Source organism: Heterocephalus glaber, unplaced genomic scaffold (genome assembly GCF_053883595.1).
Source record: "Heterocephalus glaber isolate CG9 unplaced genomic scaffold, H.glaber_assembly_v1.0 deba00001497, whole genome shotgun sequence".
Taxonomy (NCBI): domain Eukaryota; kingdom Metazoa; phylum Chordata; class Mammalia; order Rodentia; family Bathyergidae; genus Heterocephalus; species Heterocephalus glaber.
In genome coordinates, this window is record NW_028258320.1 from 1412557 (window position 1) to 1429312 (window position 16756).

Sequence of the window (16756 nt, forward strand, 5' to 3'; positions counted from 1 at the left end):
GGGCGTTTTGGGGTGAGCTGGGCAACTCCCGAGGGTGCAGGTCACAGAGGACCATGTTCTGGGTGTTGCGGCCCTGGCAGGAGCTCTGGACTGTGCCTTCAGAAAGGCTTTACTCTCCTGTGTTCTCCCCGTTCCTCATCGAACCATCCTCCCCCTTTTCTCCTTGTCCTCCACTTGCTCTTGACAGTTGCCCCTGGTGAAGGACCGGAACGCTGAGCTTTTGTACTTTGCTGACGTGTGCGCAGGCCCTGGTGGCTTCTCTGAGTATGTGCTGTGGAAGAAGAAGTGGCACGCGAAGGGCTTTGGGATGACTCTGAGGGGCCCCAATGACTTCAAGCTGGAGGACTTCTACTCGGCCTCCAGTGAGCTCTTCGAGCCGTACTACGGTAGGGACCTGGGCAGGGAGGGTGCTCGGGGGTGTGGCACAGCCTGTGGGGGGCCGCGGGGAAAGCTGTGCACCCTTTCCTAGGCCTCGCAGCCTGGGGTTGCGGTCCTGTTCTGAGGATCTTGGTTCCCCTGGACCAGTGATGGCAGACCTTTTAGAGCATGCAGTGATAGAAACAGCCTGCTGGGACGCATGTGCCATAGGCTGTCCACCACTGCTCTGGACTGTCCCTTTTTACCTCAGGCCTGCAGCCACAGGTTAAACACTTGGCTAGGTAAACTCTCATCAAAGCCATATTCATTCTCCTTGCTGGAGCACTCTTTCCTGTGAGAGGAGATAATGAAACTGCCCGGTCTCTGGCTGGGAACTGGCAGGGTTATTACCAGCACAAACCGTGCCCATCTGCAGCCCTGTGCACCCAGTGTGGAACACGCTGGGAGGCAGACAGCTCAGCTGCCCCATGGCGGTCCATCTGCTCCATCTCATTCTTGTGATCTGCTAGCAAACCCTGAGTCCTTTCTTCAGGGACCTCAGTAAGAAGTTGATACTGGTTTTTGAGCATAGGTGCTTGAGACACCTCTGCTTCGGTTCCGACTCTTGGCTGGTCAGCTCTGGACTCTCCTTCTGCCCCGTCTTGATAAGGCAGCCTTGCAGGGGGAGCCCTGGGTCTATAGTCACTGGCCCAGCTCCTGGGGTGTTCCAGGTGGGTGAACTCACTGTGAACCTCGTGTCCTGCCAGGTGAGGGTGGGGTTGATGGAGATGGAGATATCACCCGCCCAGACAACATCGCTGCCTTTCGGAACTTTGTCCTGGACAACACAGACCGCAAAGGTGTCCACTTTCTGATGGCCGATGGGGTAGGTGACCTTTTTTCCATAGCGTGGGGGATTAGGGATTTGTTAATTAATTACATTTTTTTAATACTGTTTTTTTGAGACCGGGTCTCACTTTGTAGCTCAGGTTGGCCTTGAACTGGGGGTGATCCTCCTGCCTCAGCCTTCCAAGTGCTGGGATTACAGAGGTGCGCTACCACACCCAGTACAATCTTTGTAATTTTGTAACAGCAGTAATCGGACCCCCCTCGTTGGAGCAGTATGGAACTGCTTAGCTCCCTTGTTAAAGGGCCTTGGTTGGTTATGAGCCCACCTGAGATATGGACTGTGACTAAAATCAGTGAGGCAAAACCGAGTGGGACTTGTATTGCCATTTGGCACCTTGGTGTTGCTCCTGGTGGAGGCTGTTGGGATGGCCCCACTGGAGCCTCTAGAGGCCTACAGATGGCCACTTAACGAAGGCAGCAGCTCTGGAACCCAGGGAGGCTGAAGTGAATATTCAGGGGCTTTGTGGGGAGCTGCTTGAGGTGGAGCAGGAGCCCAACACAGCTTTGTGCCGGTGACTGCGACCACAGGGCAGGGAGTGCTTTCTGGAGTGAGCCACCACTTAGTCTGGGAAAGGAAAGTGTAGCAGTTGCTCCAGGGACACTTGGCCAGAGATGGAAGGAGCTGAGGGAGGACTTCGGGCGATCCTCTCCAGGTGCTGTAGGGAGGCGGGCGGGGTGTTAGTGAGGTCTGAAGATGCCTGGCTCCCAGGGCATGGGCACGGCAGGGAACAGAGGGCTGGGCGCTGGGGCTGCTGTGGAGGAGGGGTGGCCCCTATAAACAGGCATGCATTTTGAGAAGTAGCTATGTCTGGAAGACATTGCTAGACATTAAAAGAAAAATTTTTATTGCTAAGCATTTTTTGATTCTGAGTTGTTTAGCTGTTAATTTTTGTAGGCCTGAATCAGGGAGACCTGACCTGAATTGGCTTAATAGAACCATCCTCCTTCTACTACTTTTTTTTAATTGTAAAAAACACCTAAAACAAAATGTATCATCTTAACCATTTCTGAGTAGTGTTTAGTATATTTACACTGTTGTGCAACGGATTTTCCAAAACTTTTTCCTTTTGCAAAACTGAAACACTGTACCTATTGAACAACTCCCCTGCTCCCCACTTCTGTGTGAGTTTGGATCTCAGCTCTCTGCTCTCTGTGGACTCCTGGGAGGGAACCACTTTCGGGGTGGGAGCACGCGCTTTGAGCGGACACCCTGGCCAGGAAGAGGCGCTGTGCTCTTGGGAGAGGACGGGGAAGGACTGTAAGTAAATCCTCGGCCAACACAAAGACTCCTGTGACTATCTGTTGGCGCTAACTTTTCTCCATCTCTAGAGAGGGCCTCTTGGTGGTCAGCACAGTGGCTTAGTGAGCCAAGTAGAGAATTCCCCCCACACTTACTCCCCGGGCCTTATTCCTGACCAGTGACTGACCTGTACCTTGCGTATGTTCGCCTTGCTCTGCCTGGATTCCCACGCCAGTTTAGACATTCTCTGGACTGGTGGCAGTCTTCCTGCCTGCCAGCCTCCCAAGTATCTTCCCTGGAAGAGCAGGCTGTCTTATCCCTCGGGGCGGTGTGCAGGAAAGTGCCCCGGTTCCACAGTCAGCGATGGTCCCAGGACTCACTCCCCCCACCAGCCAGTGACCTTGTGTCTATCAGCAGGCTGGCGGGGAGTGGTGGAAACACCCGAGGGACTCTTGGTGAACATGAGGCAGGGGTGCTATCCTCAGTCCTTACTGTTTCTCTCTTCACCCTGACCCTTTTCTCTGGTTCTAGGGCTTCTCTGTGGAGGGGCAGGAGAACCTGCAGGAGATCCTCAGCAAGCAGCTGCTGCTGTGCCAGTTCCTCATGGCACTGTCTGTTGTCCGCACAGGTGACACTTCTTTAGCTGTCTCCTCACCTCGGGATCCCTGGAGGCCCTGTCAGATAACAGCCTGCACAGGAGTTGGGTGGGGGGCTAAAAAGAGCAAAACCTAAGAAACAGCTGGTGTCAGTTGACAGGTGGCGAAAGGAGGAATCTGGGGAAGAACAGACGGTGGCCTCTCCAAGGTCCCCTCCAAAGCTGATTGTCCTGTACATTGCCTCTGGTGTTCAGCAGTCACGCGCTGCCTCCTAACCCTAGTCCTCTTTGCAGCAGGGCATGGCTTTCCCACTGACGCTGCAGCTGTTTTCTCTCCGATCCAGGAGGCCACTTCATCTGTAAAACCTTCGACCTCTTCACACCCTTCAGCGTGGGGCTCATCTACTTGCTGTACTGCTGCTTTGAACGTGTGTGTCTCTTCAAGCCCGTTACCAGCCGGCCTGCCAACTCTGAGAGGTGAGGCCGTCCTCCCTGGCGCTGCCAGGCCTGTGGTCTGCACGTCAGAGCAGGAGATCCGAGCCTTTCCCTGTCGTGGCTTCTTATTCTGCTCTGAGAACCTGGACTTTAAAGATGGGATTAGAGCAGTAGTGGCAATCCTACGGCATGTGTTAGAGCCGCTAGAGCCAGGATTCTTGGGTCTGGGTGGGCCCAAGCTGCACCAGCCTTTGCCTTTGTCTCCCTGCTTCTGTGGGGGATTTGGGGCTTGGTCCGGGAAAATGACCAATAATAGGGACACTTGCAGGGACACAAGCTGGGCAGAGTTGAGGTTGCCATCCAGAGGCACTGGTGGCATCCCAGGTGGGGGACAGTGCTCCGTGAAGGGGGAGAGGACGCAGCCCGTCAGAATTGCCAGGCAGCTTGTTAGAAACACATGCTTCTGGGCTATCTGTGGAGTCCATCCACCAGGTCTGTAACTAACAGACTCCAGGGTGTGATTTGAGGCGTGGTCTGACGCAGACCCCTGGGAAGTAGCACAGGGAGAGATGCAGCCTCACATACAAAGACAGGATTGAGGTGAGTGCAGCCGAGTCTGTGCTGTTCTTTGAGCATAAACCTAAGATTGAACAGAGACTGTCTGGCTTGTGGCTCTCCAAGGGGTTGAGGGGAAGGTAGACGCAGGGAAGAAGCCTTTGCTTCGTGCAGTGACAGGAGGTCCCCTGCAGGTACGTGGTGTGCAAGGGCTTGAAGGTGGGGACAGATGATGTTCGCGAGTACCTCTTCTCGGTGAACATGAAACTCAACCAGCTTCGGAACACCGATTCTGACGTCAACCTCGTGGTCCCCCTGAAGGTGATCAAGGATGACCCAGAGTTTACTGACTACATGGTCCGCTCCAATGAGGGGTAAGCCGCCGGGCTGTCTGCTTGGCTCCCCGGGGTGTGGAGGAACTCCAGAGTAACTGGCTCCTGCTCTCAGTTTGTCACCTAAGATTTTGGTTACTTTGGGGACCCTTGTCCTGTCCCCGTGTCCTGTCCCACAGGTGGCAGAGCCTGTGTCACAGGGAAACCTACCAGGAACAGCCTGGGTCTGTTGAGGCAGGAGTCCTTCCCTTCTCTTGCTGCTGTTTGCAGAAGTCAGTCATGGTTGTCACCTGGCAGCGTCCCCTGTGTGGAGGTGGAGGTGGGCAGAAAGCAAGTGTGCCCTGTGCTTGGAAGTCCCCAAGCTGGCCAGCTCGTGAGCCCCCCGGCTCTTCCCTTCTTCAGTTGCCCCCCGCCCTGTAAGTGCAGTCATGTAGTGATCGTTGGCTCTGCTCTCAGTGGACGGGCCCTGGAAAAAGGTTTGTTGAGGCAGTCTGGAGGCTTGTAGAGTAGCCTCGATTCATTGCAGGTACTCTCCTGGGGGCCAGATAGGTATGGAAAGACCTTATCTGGAAGTCTGAAGGTAGATGTGGCCCTGCAGAGTTACAGAGGGGCAGAAATGTTTACCCTGCTATGTCTCATTTCCCCAGCATCACATGGTATTTAACTTTCCACAGTATTGCCACAGAAACCCTCCCATCTCCATAGCAGTTCTAGGTGGCAAGTAGGGTTGTTTTTGTTTCGTTAACACTTTGGTGAGCGTGGACACAGCAGAAGGGGACTACTTTTCATTGCTTTCAACAGCTGTGTTGAAACAACCCTATAACCAACCACTTTTCTTTCTTTTTTAAAAAAAGTTTGAGGTATGATTTTTTAAGTGAAATGCAGATCTGAAGTGTACACTTCGTTCAGTTCTGATGGATCCCTACATGTAATCTGCATCCCTACTAGGGTGATTTTGCATCCCTCAGATTTCTTTGTGTCCCTATCCAGCTGATTCCAAAGTAGCTGCTCTCAGGTTTATCATCACAGATTACTTTTGCCTGTTCTAGAACTTTGAAAAAATGGGCTCAGCGCATATGCACATTGATGTCTGGCTTTTTCCTTACCATAGTTTTGAGATTCATTTGTGTTGTGTTAGTTTGTTCCTTTTATTGTGGAGTAGTAGTTGAGTATGTGGATATATACTGTAATTTATTCTTCTGTTGATGGCTACTTGAGGTATTTCCTGTTTGAGGCTTGTCTTGGTGATTTTGTCTGGTGCTGAGACAAAATACCCAACACTCAAAGTTAAAGGAGGAAAGCTTTATTTAGCTCACAGTTTGGAGAGGTTTCAGTCCACAGTCAGCTGGTTCCGAGGCAGGGTGGCATGGCAGACAGGCATCGCAGGGGAGAAACAGTCCATGGCAGGCGAAAGGCAGAAGGCACGGAGCTACAAATGACAAGCCAGGACCACAGCTCTTTCTGTCCCTTCTGTCTTACCCAGGAGGGTAGCACTCACCCTTAGTCCTAGTGTTGCACCGTGAATCAGTCCCAGCAGCACACACTCCAGACCCAGCCTCCTCTGAAAAGCCCTACCCATGACCACATGGGGCTTTGGGGGGACTTCTAGATACAAGCCATAACAAAGCTGCTATGAATACTGCTGCTACAAACATTCTTGTACGAGGCTTTTGGAGGACAGATGTTTTCGTTTCTCTTAGCTAAATACCCAAGAGTGGGAATTCTGAGTCATAGGGTAGATGCCTGTCTAACCGTTTGAAAATACCATTCAGGGCTGGGGATTTAGCTCAGTGGTTTTGCCGCCTGCTGCACAAGCACAAGGTCCCGAGTTCGATCCCTGGTACCAAAAAAAAAAGAAAAGAAAATACCATTCAGTTTTCTGACGTGGTTATAGAGAAGTTTGAAGTTCTGATTGTTCTACATTCTTGTCAGCATGTGGTACTGTCAGTCTCCCATTTTGTGGTTTTTTTTCATTCTGTTGATTGTAACCTTTGATGCCATTTTTACTACTGGTGTAGCCCAGTTTACCTGTTTTGTCTCATATTGCCAGAGCTTTTGTCGTCATACCCAGGAAATCATTGCTAAATCCAAAGTTGTGAAGCTTCCCTTCTCTGTTTCCTTCGAAGGGTTTTTAGTTACAGCCCGTATATTTAGGTTAATTTTGTATATAGTGTTGGGTGAGGGTCCAGCTTCATTCTTTTGAATGTAGATGTCGTTTTCCCAGTACCACTGGTTGACCAGATGGTCCTCTCCATTGAATGGGCCTGGCACACCTTTCAAAAGTCTTTTGCCCACATATGTAAGAGTGTATTTCAGGGCTCTCTACTCTGTTACATTGGTTTAAGTGTTTGTCTTTATGTCAGTTTCACTCTGTATTGATTATTGTAGCTCTGTCCTAAGTTTTGAAAGCAGGAAATTGAGTCCTCTAACTTCGTTTGTCATTTTCAAGGTTGTTTTAGCTACCTGGAGTATCTTGAAAGTCCTTGTGTGTGTGTGGCTCTGGGGACTGAACCCAGGGCCTTGCGCACGCACTCTGCCACTGAGCCACCTCCCCAGTCCTCTCCCCCATTTCTGTTGTGAGATGTTGCCAGATCTGTTAGCTTTTTATTACTGTGACAAGATACCTGGAAAAACAACTCAAAGAAGGAGAGATTTATTTTGGCACACACTTTCAGAGGTCTGTGTCCATGGTCAGTAGGGTCCACTGATGAGGGGCTAAGGTGACAGGGCTGTAGTGACAGAAGGACGTGGTGGGGCAGAGCCACTTGTCGAGCTAGGAAGCTGAATTGAGGGAAAGAGCCAGAGCAGAAGGGCCAGGGACAGGATACAGTCCCCAGGGTCATGCCCCCACCTCCTGAGTGTCCACTGCTTCCCAGGAACGCAGCCAAGTTCCAGTCTCATGGATGGAGCGATCGCTGATGAAGCAAGAGATTGGGGAAGCCCCGCCCGTGGGCCCATGAACTTTTGGAGGACAATTTAGAGCTGAAGTGTAGCAGACTCCCTGGCTCAGCTCAAGACTCCCTAGTGACTGGGGCTGTGGGCATGTACCACTGTCCTGGCTTTCTTCCAATTTGGAGCAGATGTTCTATTTCTGCCACAGCCGCTATTGGGATCTTGCTTGGGATTGCCTTGAATCTGTCAGTTATTGGGGGAGTGTTGTCAGCTTAATAATCTATGTACATGAGATTTTCCGCTTATTTATGTCCTTTATTTTTTACCTTTTCACTCTTCCTTATCACACAGATTAATGGTTTCAGTTTGGCATTTTGTACATGCACATATGTACTTCATTCATTTTCACTCTCTCCATTGCTCTCTGTGCCCTGTCCCCCACCCTAGTTTCACACTGAGGGAGTTCAATGTAATAATATTTTGCCTTTTTTTCTTTTTGAGACAGGGTCTTGCTGTGTAGTTTAGGCTGGCTTTAAATTCACTTTGTAGTACAGGCTGACCTCAAATTCAGCAGTCCTCTTGCCTCAGCCTCCTAAGTGCTGGGATGACAGGTGTGCATCACCATGCCTGGCAATATTTTGCTTTTATCCATTCCTCCATTACCTGTCTTACACACCCTTCCCTCATTTCCTTTCTCTTATACAATAATAATCTCCCTTCTACTTTCTTGTCATCTTTCTTTTTTAGATTCCACATACATATTAGAACATGCAATATGTGTTTTTTCTTTTTCTTTTTTTTTTTGAGACAGGGTCTCACCTTGTAGTTCAGGCTGTCCATGAACTCACAGCGATCCTCCTGCCTCAGCTTCCCAAGTGCTGGGATTACAGGGGTGCACCACCACACCCAGCTTTTATGTATCTGGGTCTGCCTTATTTTGCTCAACTTGATGGTATCCAGACCCATCCATTTTCTCGCAAATGACAGAATTTCATTTTTCCTTGTGGCTGAATCATACTCCATTGTTCATATATATCACATTTTCTGTATTCATCTTTTGATGGGCATCTAGGCTGGTTCCATACCCAGGCTATTGTGAATTGCGCTGCATAACCCTGGGTATGCAGGTGTCAATAGTACGCTGCCTTGAATTTCTTCAGGTATTACCAGGGAGTGGTACAGCTGGATCAGTAGTAGGTGTTTTTCATTTTTTGAGGAACTGCCATGCAGATTTCCGTACTGGCTGTACTAATTCACATTGCCTCCAGTAGTGGAAGGGCTTCTTTTTCCTTGCCTTTAGCCGTTGTCTCTCTATTCTTGATCAGACCTTAGTGAGATGGGATCTCAGTGTAGTTTTGATTTGCATTTCCTTTAATTTTTTATCAGTACTTCGTAGTTTTTTATGTTTTTTATGTATTCTTGGTTAGTTTATTCCTGAGTATTTTATTCTTTTTGATACTACTGTATATATTGAATTGCTTTTAAATTTTCTTTTGGGATTATTGTTAGTATGTAGAAATGTGACTGATTCTTGTGTGTTTATGTTGCATCCTGCAGGTTACCTGGATTCATTTATTGGTTATAGCAGTTTTGTTTTGTTTTTTTTGGTACCGGGGATTGAACTCGGGTCTTTGCTGCTTGCGCAGCAGGTGAAACCACTGAGCTAAATCCCCGGATCCCATAGCAGTTTTTTTATGCGTGTGTGGAATCTTTAGGGTTTTCGATTGTAAGATCGTCATCTGTGAAATGAAATTTTACTTTTTCATTTCCAACTTAGATACCTAAAAGTTTTACATTTTAGTGGTGACTCCAATTTTTCAGTTTTTAGTTTGGTTAATGATTTCTTTTTCTCTAGAGTCTTTGCCTATATGACTCATGAAACTGTAACCCTATTTTCATACCTAAGTTGTACACTTTTAGCTTTTATGTTTTGGTCTATGGCATATCTGAAATTTTTTGGTTTTGGTACCAGGGATTGAACTCAGGACCTTGGCGGGTGGCGGAACCACTGACTTAAATCCCTGGCCCTATCTGAAATTTTAATGTATTGTGTGACTTGGAGTCAAGGGTCTTTTTTTTCTTATTGATATCCATTGTCTAGTATCGTTGAAAACACTTCCTTAAATTCCCATGACACTTTTGCAATGATGTGTGTATGTGTGACTGTCCTAGGGCTCTCTGCTCTGTTCATTCACCTGTGCTTTTGCTAGTACCATATTGTCTTGGGGACTATTTCTTGACAAAAGCCTTGGAGTGAGTGTAGTATGGGGTTTTTTTTTTTGGTACTGGGGATCAAACTGGGGACCTTCCACTTGTGAGGGTAGGCAGTGTTGTATGTTTTTTAACTTTGGGGTTTTTTTTTGCGGGAGGGTACCGGGGATCAAACTCAGGACCTTGTGCTTTTGAGGCAGGTGGCAGCACCACTGAGCTAAATTCTGGCCCCTATTTTTAGTTTTTTGAGACAAGGTCTCATTGTGTAGTCCATGCTGGTCTTGAACTCACGGTGATCCTCCTGCTTCAGCCTCCCAAGTGGCTGGGATTACAGGCACACATCACCATACCCAGCCAGCTTGTCAGTTTCCCCAAAAGCCTTCTAGAATTTTGATGGAGATTACACTGAAATTAGAAATCATTTTGGGGAGAACTGACATCTTAGTAACATTGAATCTTTCCATTCATGAATAAGAAATACCTATCATTTATTTGATTGTCTTTACTGTTTCTCACCAAAGTTTTAGGTGTAGAGATTGTATACAACCTTTTGTCAAATTTATTCCTAAGAATTTTACAGATTTAGATGCAGTTATAAGTGATGTTTTAAAAATCTGCAGTTGTTGTTTGCTAGTATATGACAAAGCAGAGCTGGATTCAGTGGTGCACACCTGTAATCCCAGCACTCAAGAGGCTGAGGCATGCGGGTCAAGAGTTAGAGTCTAGCCTGGACTACAAAGTAAGATCCTGCCTCAAAAAACAAAAGAAATTATTTTTGTATATTAACTGCAACCTGTAGGGATGCTGACCTGCATCTTGTAGGAATGATAGGTACTGGTAGATTCCTTAAGATTTTTTTACAAGGGGGCTGGGGATTTAGCCCAGTGGTTCTGGCGCCTGCCTCTCAAGAGCAAGGTCCTGAGTTCGATCCCTGGTACCAAAAAAAAAAAAAAAGATAGGGCCGGGGATTTAGCTCAGTGGTGTCACCGCCTGCTGTGCACGCGCAAGGACCCGAGTTCAATCTCTGGTACCAGGAAAAAAAAAAAAAAGATTTTTATTATTTTTTTTACATACAAAATCATATCTTCAGGTAGTTTTACTTTCTTTCCAATTTGTATGCTTTTTGTCTCTTTCTCTCGCATTATTGCACTAGTTTGTCCAGGATGCTGAGTGAAACATACCTGGGCTTTGTTCACAGTGTTTAACCCTGAAGTGTGGTGGTGAGCCACATGTTTTTATAGATGTCCTTTATTAGGTTGCCACAATTTTCTTCTGTCCCTAGTTTGCTGGGAGTTTTTCATCATGGATGAATGCTTAATTTTGTTAAATACTTTTACTGTATCCTTAGCAATTACTGTCTGACTTTTCGCCTTTATTTTAATAATATAGGAATCTGCTGCCTGCCTTGCAAGCTCAAGGACCCAAGTTCGAGCCCTGGTACTAAAAAAATACATATATAGGAATTGTATTGAGTGATTTTTTTTTAAGTGGTAATCTTGCATTTCTGGGAAAACTCCAGTTGATCATGATGTAATATCTCTATATATTGGTATATTTTATGTATTAATATTTTATTGGGGATTTTTGTGTCCACTAATGAGAGAAATTAATTTCTAATTCTGTATTCTTTTGAAGTCCTTGCCTGGATTTAGTATCAGGATTATGCTAGTTTTATAAAATGACTTGGGCAATGTTTCCTCTTGTATTTTCTTTTTTGTTGTTGTTTTTGGTACCAGGGATTGAACTCTGGACCTTGCGCTTGTGAGGTAGGTGGTGGCACCACTGAGCTAAATCCCTGGCCCTCTTCTTGTATTTTCTGAAATACTTATGTAAGATTTTTTTTTTGAACTACAGATCAAACTCAGGACCTTGTGCTTGCCAGGCAGCTGTGGTGCCACTGAGCTACATCCCTGACCCGAGATTGGTTATTTTTATCTCTTAAATTTTTGATACAATTTAGAGAGCCATTTGAGTCTAGAGTTTGCTGTATGGGAAGTGTTTTTTTTTTTTTTTTTTTTTGGTACCAGGGATTGAACTCAGGACCTTGCACTTGCGAGGTAGGTGCCTGAACCACTGAGCTAAATCCCCAGCCCTGTACGGGAAGTTTTAAAATTCAGTTTCTTAATCGATGTAGGGCTTTTGAGATTATCTGTTTTTGTATCTGTTTCAGATTGTGTTTTCAATAAGTTTGTGCTTTTCAAGCTGTCTTTCATCCAAAGTGTTGAATTTATTGGTATAAAGTTATTCATAATGTCACTTTATCCTTCAGTGTCTGTAGGATGTCTAATATTACTCATATAATTCTTTATATTGATACTGTTTTCTCTTCTTGACCTCTTTGTACTACAAGTTTATCAGTTTTATTAATCTTTTCAAGAACCACCTTTTTACTTGGTTATCTGTTAAAAGTTTTAACGTATTTCATATATTAGATCTGAAATCAAAATATACAAATATATGATGTATATAAAATTATCATATGGCTCAAATATTTTAATTATTTTTTGTTTTGTTATTTGCATCAAGGATTTTATATATATGTGTGTGTGTGTGTGTGTGTGTGTGGTATCAAATATCGAGATAAACCCTCTGAAACCAGGAATGAAATTAAACTCTCCTCCTTAAAAAACAAAACAAAACCCCAGATAATTTGAGATTTTTAAGATACAGCATCTATTAGATTTAGTTTTTTTTTGTTTTGGTAGCAGGGATTGAACTTGGGACCTTGTGCACTTGTGAGGCAGGTGCCAGAACCACTGAGCTACCCAGCCCTATATGCTATACAATTTTGAGGCTTACTTTATGGTTCATCATAATCTCTTAATATTTTAACTGCTGTTGTTTCATTGTAGCGATCCTCAAGTGTTAATTTAGTCAAATTTGTTCATAATGTTTTTCAAGTCTCCTATAACTTTCTGATGTACTTTGACTACTTATTCTGTCAGTTGCTGGGAAAGGCCTGTTAACATCTTGAACTGTAGCTGGGTATGGAGGCTCATGCTTGCAATCCCAGCTAGCCAGGGGCTGGGACAGGACTACTCTTAAGTTTGAGGCCAGCCTGGGAAATTTAGCAAGATTATATCTCAAAATAAAAATTTAAAAGGGATGAGGCTGTAACTCAGAGCTCCCTGGGTTCAGTCCCCAGTATTGCACCCCTTCCCTGGAAAAGTCTTGAACTGTGATTATTGGTTGTCTGTTTCTGCTTTGGTTCTGTCAGTGTTTACTTTATTTGGTTGGGATCTTCCTAGGTACATGGGCACTGAAGATTGTTTTCTCTTCCTGATTGAGTTTTTGTCATAATGACATAGCTTACTTATCCCTAGTAACGCTGTCTTGTTGCCAGCTTAGTGTTTGGATCGTCTTTTTCGGTCCTTTTGTTTTCAACCTGTCTCTTTGATTAAATGCACTCACTCTAAACAGCCTGTGGTTGGGGCTTGGCTTGTAGTCCTGTCTGCCCTAGATAAACATCTGTGCCTTTTAGCTGGTGATACTTTTACCTTTACATTGAGTGTAATTGCTAATGTTTGAGTTTAAATCCCTGATCTTGGTGGATTTCTGTTTATCCCATCTGTTCTTTGTTTCTCTGACCTCTTTCTTCTTCGTTTTTTGGGGACAATAATTTAGTAATTTTTAGTACTCCCCTTTCTTTTAAAAATTTTAGTTTTAAAAATTTTAGTTTAGAGATTAGAATCTGTATCTTTAATTTACTATAGTCAGCCTTCTGAGAAAATGCCATGGCAGCGTCCATGCGGTTACTGTCCTGGCTGTGTTCTTGTTTTCATATAAATTCTCTATATTGTTTTTACTTGAGACAGTTTTTGCTTTTTAAGAGATTGAAAGATATACATAATTTTTAAAAAGTGTTCTTGCTATTTTCTGACATATTCTTTCTGGTGTGCTTCATTTCTTTGTGTGTGTGTGTGTGTGTGCGCGCGCGCGCGCGCGTGTGATTGCTTCATTTCTTCCTGGAGAAGCAGGTTTCTATTTGCAATCATTTTTTTCCAGCCTAAATTTTTTTCTGTCTATTGAAGTGCAAGTCCACCGGAGACTCTCTCTTTGAGCTTTCAGGTGTTTGAAAAGGTATTCATTTCCCTTAGATTTTCACAGGATATGTTCACTGGATGTGGGATTGGAGATTGGTTGTTTTCTTTTAGCACTTTAAGAGTACTATCCCATGCTTCTGCCCCCCTTGTTCCTGATGAGAATCAGGCATTCTCATTACTTCCCTGTCTGTCCTGTGTTTCCATCTGGCCACATTGAGTATTTTATCTTTTCAGTAGGTTGACCCTGATATACTTTTATGTGGTTTTCTTTGTTTTCTTCTTGGAGTTCACTGACCTTGGATCTGCAAATTGATTTTGTTCATCAGTTTTGGAAAGTTGCTCAGCCATGTCTTGTCAATATTTTTTTGTCCTATTCTTTCCTCTATTTCTGAAGCTCCAGTCATATTCATACTAGAGTTTGTTTTTGTCCCACAGACCTCAGATGACCCATTATTTTTTTGTTTTTCACTTTTCTTTTTTAAAAAAGTTTGGATTTCTGTTGACCTGTCTGTCCTCGAGTTCAGATTCTTTCCCTTACTATGTTCAGTTTGCTGATTAGCCCATCAAAACAGTTGTACCTGTCTGATTTTTTTCATGTCTAGAATTTTTATTTGCCTTTTCAAAATAGTTTCTGTATCTTTGAAATTTTCCATCTCTCTATGCATGCTGCCTACCTTTCCATTAAGTTCTTTGTGTGTGGGGAGGGCGGGGGGTTGCTGGAGATTGAACCCAAGGCCTTTGCTCTGAGCCATATCCCCAGCTCAGTTATTTTAAAAACATTTTAATTTTGAAGCAGGGTCTCACTGAGTTGCCCAGGCTGAGCTCGGACTTGTGCCCCTCCTGCCTCAGAGTTCTGGGACTACAAGAGTGTGCCACCACGCCTGGCCTCACTTGGTCATTTAACATGTTTGTCACAAAAGGCCAGGGATTGAGTTCAGTGGTGCTGCCGCCTGCCTTGCAAGCGCAAGGTCCTGAGTTCAATTCCTGGTACCAAAACACCCCCCAAAAACATGTTTGTCACAGCCATTTGAAAGGTCTTGTCTGGGAATTCAGGCCATCTCTGGGTCTTGCTGCATCACACACCTGATGCTTTGCTACTGAAATGCCAGATGTCATGTGTAAAAGAACTGTGGCAGAGGGCAGCTGGCCGGTAGAGGGGCTGTTGGTGTGGGCCCCTGGCTGGACTGGGTCTGGGGTTTGTTGTTGCTTTAACTCTTTTTGGTACCAAGAATGAAACTCAGGACTTTGCGCTTGTCAAGCAGGCGCCAGGCGCGGTACCACTGAGTTAAAATCCCCAGCCCTGTTGTTGCTTTAGTTAGAATCAGTGTACTGCTACTTCCCAATTCCTTCAGGGTGTGATGAGCACCTTCCTTTGGGCAGGACCTGGATCTGAGGTTTGACTTGGGGGTCCGTGTGGCGGCAGCTGAGGGCAGGCTCGGCCCTCGGCCCTCAGCTCTCCAGCTCTTCCCGCAGGTGGCTGTCATGATGCCCTTGCGCTCGACGCTTGGGGAACCCTTCTGAGACCCAGTACTTTCTTTTTCTCCTAGCCACTGTAGCCTGCAGATCAAAGCTTTAGCCAAAATCCACGCCTTTGTTCAGGACACGTGAGTGCAGCCCCATGTCATATGCCCCGGTGTCAGGGGAAGAGCTTGCTCAGCACCCGCCCTGCCCTGTCCCGCCCTGCCCCGCCCTGCCCTGCCCCCTGCCCTGCCCTGCCCTGCCCTTTGTGTCTGTCTCGCCTCTGCTGTGGGCTCTCAGCCGGGCTAGAGCAGCTCAGCATGGGGCCTTGTCCCCCAGGCTTGGTGTCATGGGGAGAACTAAGAGTAACTGGGGCCACGGTGCAGGGAGGTCAGAGACAGCGGCTCGGAGGCTTCAGAGAAAGGACCAGTCCTGGGCCGGCTGCCTGCAGCGGTGGCATAGGCTGTTCATGTGCTCACAGGCGCTTCCCCTCCAGCAGGGGAGGGGGGTGCAGGGCCGCACCCTCTGCCTATCAGAGGTGTGAATCACTGAGCCGGCTTTGCCTCCCCAGGACCCTGAGTGAGCCTCGGCAGGCGGAGATCCGGAAAGAGTGCCTCCGGCTCTGGGAGGTGAGCTTCCCCAGCCCTGGCTGTCCGGGCAGGCAGGGGGCTGTAAGAAGAGTGAGATGGTCCTCTCGGGCTCCTCCCATCTCCCCCTGAAGCTGGGTCGGAAAGGACAGGGATGATGGTTTCGTTCTGCTCCTGCTGGCCCTGTGTGGCCACACTGACCACACAGAGCCCAGATAGAAGGGAAGTGACCCTACCCACGGGGGTGCAGTGAAGTACCAATCTCCAGCCTCCTCTCTCCCGCCATCTCCTTCCTGTCCGAGCCTGCCCTTCCTCCACAGCTTCAGGCCACAGAGTGCCCAAAATCATGGCCCTTTGTTACCTCATTTCAGATTCCGGACCAGGCTCGAGTTGCTCCTTCTTCTTCGGACCCAAAGTCTAAGTTCTTCGAGCTGATCCAGGTAGACCTGGGGTCTGGGGTGGACAGTGTCACCAGGGCCCAGTTGCCTGGCACCCTGAAGGCTGCTGCGGGCCCCGAGGGAGTGTGGCAGCCACAGGTGGACCATGGGGTGCAGGGTGTGACGCTCTCCTAGGGCCATCAGGCTGACAGGGTTCTCGTCCTGAGATGTGGCTCCCCCACAGCCTGATGCAGGAGTCTGTCTGGGATGGCCACAGGCAGGGGAGCCAGTGGCGGGGCTGGCCTGACCCGGGCCCGCTCCTGTGTGAGAGCTGACCGCAGAGTTCTGTCGTTTCCTGCTACCTAAACTCTGGCTCTTCCTGGGCTTCATTCCAATCTGGCCTGGATCATGGGCCACTGTGCTGGTCTTGTTGGGGTCAGGGACTGGAAAATGAGGATCGAGCTCTGGAAGGAAAACGTGTATGTTTTCTGAATGGGGTGGCGAGTTTACCTGGCCGCTCACACCAGCTGGTGGAGAATCCTTTCTTGCCGTGTTGTTGAGGGGCAGCTCTTCCATTCTGGTGACATCTCATAGCTCCGGCGCATGGCTCTGTCCCGGGGAGCAGGGTTCTTTCCTTTCCCTGTGCTGATAGGTCCTGAAGGAGCACTTGAGCAGCTGGAAACTGATCCCATTTAGTGCACAGTTAAGTAGAGGAGGGCACAGAGCAGCGTGTGGGTGCAGGTGCTCCCTGTCCCCGGCGCCTCC

General features: G+C 47.1%; 2 protein-coding genes across 7 annotated transcripts in view; one reads left to right on the forward strand and one right to left on the reverse strand.

Annotated features, from left to right (window-relative positions):
* Cmtr1 (cap methyltransferase 1) overlaps positions 1-16756 on the forward strand; it is a 46978-nt gene that overhangs the window by 24667 nt on the left and 5555 nt on the right. For all 4 annotated transcript variants that reach the window (XM_021259890.2, XM_004846655.4, XM_021259892.2 and 1 more), the window contains 8 exons: positions 188-386; positions 1125-1243; positions 3038-3134; positions 3446-3578; positions 4286-4465; positions 15117-15173; positions 15599-15656; positions 15986-16054. In XM_021259890.2, coding sequence (XP_021115549.2) covers positions 188-386; positions 1125-1243; positions 3038-3134; positions 3446-3578; positions 4286-4465; positions 15117-15173; positions 15599-15656; positions 15986-16054 — 912 coding nt within the window. The remainder of the gene's footprint in view (positions 1-187; positions 387-1124; positions 1244-3037; positions 3135-3445; positions 3579-4285; positions 4466-15116; positions 15174-15598; positions 15657-15985; positions 16055-16756) is intronic.
* Positions 5711-16756, reverse strand: part of Ccdc167 (coiled-coil domain containing 167) — a 31096-nt gene continuing 20050 nt past the window's right edge. Inside the window, exons 5-6 of one of the 3 annotated variants that reach the window (XM_087184472.1) lie at positions 6189-6260; positions 5711-5852 (exon numbers count right to left, since the gene is read on the reverse strand). In XM_087184472.1, the coding sequence (XP_087040598.1) occupies positions 6206-6260 (55 nt within the window). In that variant the 3' untranslated portion in view covers positions 5711-5852; positions 6189-6205. Of the gene's footprint in view, positions 6261-16756 lie in introns of all 3 variants that reach the window. The other 2 variants (XM_087184471.1, XM_021259897.2) reach the window with 2 other exon arrangements.